This window comes from Myotis daubentonii, chromosome 16, assembly GCF_963259705.1.
Source record: "Myotis daubentonii chromosome 16, mMyoDau2.1, whole genome shotgun sequence".
Lineage (NCBI taxonomy): Eukaryota > Metazoa > Chordata > Mammalia > Chiroptera > Vespertilionidae > Myotis > Myotis daubentonii.
Window position 1 is genome coordinate 6,891,482 of NC_081855.1, and position 7,242 is coordinate 6,898,723.

A 7,242-nucleotide genomic window follows, 5' to 3' on the forward strand; every position below is an offset into this window, starting at 1 on the left:
ATATCAAACACCTGAAACACTATAACTATATAAGATTGTATATCAACTATTCTTAAAAATAAATTTAAAATAAAAATAATTAAATTTCTCAGATGTTGTTGGCTTTTTAGAAAATTAAACCTGAGAATGAATATTCTAAAATTTAAAAAGTTATCTTTATAAAAGTTAATGAAATTGACAGGCATTGAAAAAGCATCTGATCCAAAATGCAACAGCCATATCTGATTATTAAAATATTGTTGTAAAATACAAATAGATAGTTACTAAATATCTTTCACTTAAAATCTTTCACTTAAAATCCTCTAAAACTCCTCATTGCACCTGGAATAAATCTTACAACCTGAACAAGACTGCAGGCTCTGGACCCCATGACCTGCACAACTTCTGTCTCACACTCGTCTTTACTCCAGCCACCCTGGCCTGTATTTCATTCCTAAAACCCGGGGAGCTCTTTCCCACCTCAGGGCCTTTGCACACACATCTGTGTCTGCAAGGCTCTTTGTTCAGGACTTCATAGGACTGACCTTTTTCCTCCTTTACATCTCATCTCCCCCCAAAAAACATCAACATGTGGAAAGTGTTATCTATCTCTACATCATGGAAGTGAATAGAGTCTATTTATATTCTCTCATTTTTTGTTTTTAAATTTTTCATTCCACCTGCTCTAGACTTTCAAGAGAAAAAAAGGCGCGGTAAAATGTATTCATCTTAAACTCATTTTAAATGTTTTTGGTGAGACCTGAAATACTGATCTAATATGTTCCCCTAAATCAGTGGTTCTCAAACTTGGCTGCACATTAGAATCACCTGGGAGTCTTTTTAAAATCCTGATTTCTGGGCCTCATCCTCCGAAAATTCTGTTTCTTTGTTACTAATGTTGTGGCCCCAACCCATAACAAAGAAACAGAATTTCCGGAGGATGAGGCCCAGAAATCAGGATTTTAAAAAGGTTCCCAGCTGATTCTAATGTGCAGCCAAGGTTGAGAACCACGGCAATAAACAGCTGCCCCAGGGCTATTTGTTGCCAAAGGGCCCCATAATGATCCACTCAGTCCCATGTGTGCTCTGCCCTGTTCCTGATGTCGCTGCCCAGCTCCAAGGACCTGCTCACTCCAGCACCAGGGCCGCACTACCTGAGAGTCCTTTCTAGTTGACAGAGCAAGTCCCCTTCTTATATTCTTTTCAACTGTTTCCTGATTTGTTTGCATATTTATTTTTAGATAAAATTTAGAATAGTTTTTGTTTCCCCAAAATCCTGTTATGATTTTTACTTCAAAGAAGTAAATTGTAGATTAATTCATGAGACTATGTGCCCTTGCAACATTTTATCTTTCTATCTAGAATTTAGGAAGTCCCTCCACTTAGGATTAAATGGAGAAATAGAGCATTGGAAGGCCCTGGGCAATTCCTGTTAACATCTTAAGGCTTTAGATTGTTTTGTTGACGTTACACTTTGCATTTCCACCTGATTGTTTACATACATATGTATTAATAAAGTAATGGACCATATATATTGAGTGTCCACCATGTGCCTATTCTTTATGTTAAGCCCATTTTACTTAATTTTATCCTTGCAATTCATTTTCCACATGAAAGGAGCAAGCCTTAAAGAACTCAGCTAACATGCCTGAGGTTTTAATGCAAGTGGCAGTGCCATTCTTCTCACTAAATTATTGTTGTTGTTGTTAATCCTCACCCAAGGATAAGTTTCCATTGATTTTTAGAGAGAATGGAAGAAAGGGGGACAGACAGAGAGACATACATCGATGTGAGAGAGAAATCGACTGGTTGACTACTGCTCTTCCCAGACTAGGGACAAGGATCTAGCCTGCAACCAAGGTATGTGCCCTTACTGGAATCAAACCCAAGACCCTTCAGACTGCTGGCTCCCCGCTACTACTGGCTGACTGCTCTGTCTCTTCCACTCTCTGACTGCTCTAATTTAATTGAGAATATCCAGAATTTCTTTCTGGTCACTAGTATAAAGATTCTTATATCCACATACAACCACTGAAAAAGCATCTGATCCAAAAGGCAACAGGCCAGTTAGATGTGCTGATACCTCCACTCCAGGGCCCTGAACCACACTCCCCAGAACCACCTGGATGTGGAAACAGGCAGCTGTAAGAAAAGGGGGAAATAGACGTCATGTCCACCACAGGCCATTGCCAAATAAAACGTCAACTTCTGGTTTCCACTCTGACATATAAGAAGTAGGAAGTCCTTACTTTCATCCTTACTATAAAAAATGAAGAACAGGTGAACAATCTGAAAAAAGGAACCCTTTTGAAATCCATCAGTTCATTGAAGTCACATGACTATGAAACTAACTTTTGCTGCTGCAAACCACTGAGGTTTAGGGCTCTGTTAGCACAATACAACCTGGCCTATCTTCCAGATAAGACAGAAAACATCTTTTCCACTCAAAGTGAGAAACAAAATCAAAAAGCATAAGAGAAGACAGATTTGACCACATCAAAATGGAATGCATTTCCTTGGCAAAACACACAGCAAGTGGAGACAATGGCAAGCTAGAGAAACCATTTGCAAGTGACATGGCAAAAAGCTGATATCCATAGCAATTGAGATTTCCTAACAATCCAATGGGAAAGAGGGCAAAAGCCCTCCAACTGAAATTCCAAAACAAGAAACAGGGCAAATAGTATGTGAAAAGGTATCCAATTGCAGTATAAACCAGAATGAAAAATTCAAATGAAAATATTGCTCTCTCAAAGCCTGGACAGGGTGCCTCATCAGTTGGTTGGACAGTCATGTCATACACCAGAAGGTGGCAGGTTTGATTCCTGGTCAGGGCACATACCTAGGTTGTGGGTTCTGAAAATGTTCCAGAACTAGAGTGTGTTTGTGATGTGATGTGACAGTTGTGAAAAATTGTGAATGTACTTGAATTTGGAATTTACACTTTGAGGGATCATAGAGTTAAAATTTATATAATTTAAATTTATTTTAAATAAATTTTATTTTAAATAAGTATTCTTTTACTGAATCATATAAGAAAAATACACTAAAATTCGAAGTATGTGTAAGATAAACAATTTTTTTTATATTGCTGTTATCAGGGAGGGGAAAGCCCTCCTGCCATAGCAGCTGACACATGCTGTGGCCCAGGACCTGGGACCACAAGCCTCAAAGGAGAGGAGGACAGTGGCCTGTATCCTCCAGATGATGGTGCTGAAGGCTGCCTGGACCTCAGGCTTGGAGCAGGTGCACACCTCGCCAGCATGTGTTGCTGCAGGACTCAGCCAGGAACTGCCCCTGCCAGTCAGAGGCATTGAGGAGAGGGTGTTCTCGGCAGCTAGTTGTCAGAGATGAGGATGCTGTTTAGTTGATCATACACTGTCATCCTGGGGATCTGCAGCTGGCTCAGTCGGTCAGGACAGTGCTTGTCCAGGCTGTTGACCTGCCTTTGTGTGGCTGTGCCACTTGTCGCTCCTTCTGGGATGTGCTCCAGCCCCAGCAGCCCACCTGCTGCCCAGAGGATCTGGGGGAGGGGATGAGGAGAGACTCGGTTTGCTGATGTGCCCGCTGATTTCTAGCATCTCATCCTGTCACGTTGGTTGGATTTGGCTGCTCCTTCTGGCTCCGGCACTGTGGATGGTCTAGATCTCCCTCTGAGAGCCGGGGTAACATAGGTCTTCCTAGAATGGCCTGAGCCAGGGATTTGGGGTACTGAGGACAACTCTCATGATCTACTGTCGCTAATGTTCTCAACCGAATCACACAGCACATTGAGGTCATCGTCCTCCTCGGTGACATTCCCCCAAGACTCCTGCTCCAGGCTCAGTTCTTCCTCCCACAGTTTCTCCCTACGCAGCCACGCCCCAACCTTCTTGATGGCATATTGTTCCCTTGTCATGGGTGGCACACTTCCTCCTCCTTGGAGCTGCTTTTTGGACTCCCCAAAGTCAAAATCCTCCTCCTCTTGGTCCTGCCAGAGCCTGGGATCACGGCTAGCCTGATGGTCAGAGTAACTAAAGCTGGACTTGGCATTGGGGCCAGCCTGCCGGGTGCTGTCCTCCACTTCCATGGGCTGGCTGGACAAGGAGGAGATGCTGACCTCAGCCACATGGGCAGATGTCTCCGTGATGGTGCTATGGAGGCTCAGCATCTGGCCGCCCTGGAGGGGTCGCAGCATCAACTCAGCCATGTTGATGGTGCCCATGGCGAGTGTCTTATACCCCATGAGGGCCTGGGTGCTGAGGCGCTGCTTCTGCTGCAGGAGGACCTGCAAGGTGCTGCCTTTCCTCTTGAGGGAGTGGGGGTACTGCAGGGAGAAGGTCAGCGCCAGGTCGGTCTGCACTTGACCACTGGGGGGCAGCAGGATCTCATCCGACCTCAAGATGGTCTTGCAGCCCTGGATCTTCACACTGATGACCACACCCCTGACCTCCTTCTCCAGCTCCCTGTAGATCAGCAGCTTGTTTAAGGCGAGGCTGCACTGCCGAGGCACACAGGTGGGGCTGGAGCAGTCCACCTCCCAGGTAGCAAAGATGTTCATCGGCACCTGAGTGTTGAGTGCAGCGGGCAGGTTGTCCAGGCCTGCAGCCGCAGGCCCCATAGAGGCCTTATTTGCACCCTGTGTTGGGACAGAGGGGGCACATAGCATCAGGGTCAGCTCATAAACTGCCAGGTGGGTTGGAGGCTACAGCTCAGACTGAACCCCAAGCACTCAGGGATTGGTAGCTGGAGGTGGGGCAAGAGTGATCACAGAGACCACATGCTAACCTGGCGGCCTTGCAAACTCAGAGACCTAAAGTAACCACAAAGGATGATCTGAAATTAAAGTGTTTTATAAACTACTTGTAAAAGCAGTGTATGGTGGGGAGTCATGTACCAGGCTGTCATCTTCCCTGACAAAGGTCAATCTTTACCTTAACTGAGCTTGTCTATTGTCTTTTTGAATCTACAGCAACATATTTTTGTAATGTCAAAGTAATTTTCCTTCTTTCAGAACACTCAAAGCACAGGCATCATTCTGCAAAGACCACAAATCCGCTTATTGTCATTGAGTTCATTGTTGACTGTTAACTATCCTGCTCACACCTATGTAAAAGAAGTATGTGTCTATCATTTTACCTTTTATCCAACCCCAGAGATTCCCTGCTTTGATTTCTCCTGCCTCCCTAATCTATCACCAATGGATTTCATGCAACCCACACAAGTCTCCTCTTTTGATTGTAATGTATAAATCAAGGTGCAAAGCTGCCATTCACTGGAGCATTACTATCTCATTCGGTTGAGATTTTGCTTCAGCGCAATTGTTTACACTTTGGCTCAGAGAAACTCTGAAAAATTCTTCACAGGTTTTCATGTTTTCTACATGAACAAGAGAAAAGGTTCTTGGCGGAATCCACTTGAAGGTGAGTTATGATGAGACACATTAGTATCTTATTCATTTTCTTAGCAGAGAATGGACAGCACCTCCTGGTGTGAACAATGTCAACCTGGGATTTCTGACAGAAGATCCCATTCTGAGATGGAAACACAGAGGCTTTTCCAGGGGTGGGCGGGTCTGGATATTAGGACAAGTGGGGTGTTCAGGGCAGCACCCTTGACATGGCACAGGAGGGGATCATGTCCAGATCCCACAGCAGTGAACAGTTGGATCGCCAGCCCTGATAACAGGTCCCCCTCTCAGTATGTTGTGCATCCCAGGGAGGCCCCAGCTCCTGACCTGGAGGGACCACAGGGATGTGGTCCTCGGGGGGCAGCAAAGGGCAAAGCAAGAGACTTGGTACCTTGAGCCCCATGTCCTTTTGGAAAAAGCATCCCTACTCATCATGATGGTGTGTAAGAGTGGGAGAAGGTGTGTAAGCATTGTCAGGCCGACCTGGACACTTGGAGATGGGTGTTAAAAAGGGAACGTTTGTAGAGAAATTCGAAAATACACTTGACTGAGCATGAGGTGAAATGGTACAAAGTCTCTCCTCTGATATTCCTAAAACTTTGTGGGCAGTGACTTTGCATCTCATCTGAAAGATGACGGACAGTGAGAGTGGCTTGGGAGGAGGAGATGGAGAGCCAGATTACTGTGGAAAATGGAATCCAGGATGGATCTTGAGAGAATAACAGGGCAGCTTCTGGAACCCAGGGACCCCTTTGCCAGCATGGAGTCCTGGAGTCTGGGTCACCTCAGCACCTGCACTCACCCTGGGGCCATGCTGCTCACTGGAGCATGTATGGGGCACCTGTGCCTCCTGCAGGGGCCGGGAGTTGAGGACCCCTTCTTTCAGCTCCTCGCTGTTCTCCTGCGTGGGGCTCTGTGAAGACAGTTCCCAGTCACCAGGGGGAAAGCCTCAGGGCCCTGTTTTGCTGGTTCTGTGACCCCTGGGTCCCTCCACTGCCGACACACACACAGTGTGATGAACTCAGACCTCCCTTGCAGAGGAAAATGTCTGACAGCCAGAGGGCTAGGAGTGTCATTGGCACAGATAAGGGACCCTGCTGGAAGCCCATCTCCACCTGCCTGCCCTGTCCTGGGGTCTGAACACAGCAGGACCTCTAGGGGATTCACTGCCCCAAAAGCTGTTCCTGCCCCCAGGCTTCTCCCTTCAGGTCCTTCTTCCCACCACATCAAGGGGAGGGGATGTGGACTGCACAGGGATCGCACACAGAGGTCGCCTGGTCTGAATGGGTCTGACCCAGGCCACCTTGTGTTACCTGAGGCCATGTTTTTGGACAAGGCCAGATACGTCTGGAACGAGGGTTGAACCAACGTCGGCACCGTCTCCAAAAGCTCTCACTGCGGGGTCTCCCGAAGCAAGAGCACCAATCACGGGGAAAACAGCAAGAGAACATCTTGCTCTGCCAAATGCCTCTTGGCAAGTGAGCTACCTGCTGGGCTAAAATGTGGGTGCCTGGTTACGGGAGTACAAAGTTCTATTGGATAGTGACCTCATACCTGGGATTGTCTTCCCTGAGTCCCCTCATCTCATGACAGCTATGCAAGTAGTCCTGTGGGCTGCTGTCTGCAGACCCCTCTTCTCCATGAAGCCCCTTATGTGTACACAGTGACACCAACACCCCCCCAGCTCTCTAGGAGCTCTGTGTGCAGCCAGGGTGCCAGAGTTGAGGAAACCGACCTGAGCTCAGACTCAACCTCTCATTCTTTACTCTTCTTGATCCTGGAGAAGTCATTGTGCCTGTCAGTGCCCATATCTCTCTTGCCTGTGCAATGGGTTACACAGCAAGTGCTTCTTAGGGCTGTTCAGGCTCCTGTGG

General features: G+C 46.7%; 1 protein-coding gene across 1 annotated transcript; it reads right to left on the reverse strand.

Moving 5' to 3' along the window:
• Nucleotides 1-3,703: 3,703 nt before the first annotated feature.
• On the reverse strand, nt 3,704-4,519 carry LOC132218539 (phosphofurin acidic cluster sorting protein 2-like). Its single transcript, XM_059669841.1, has one exon. The coding sequence runs from the start codon at nt 4,517-4,519 to the stop codon at nt 3,704-3,706; it is 816 nt and encodes a 271-aa protein (XP_059525824.1).
• Between the last annotated feature and the right edge of the window lie 2,723 nt (nt 4,520-7,242).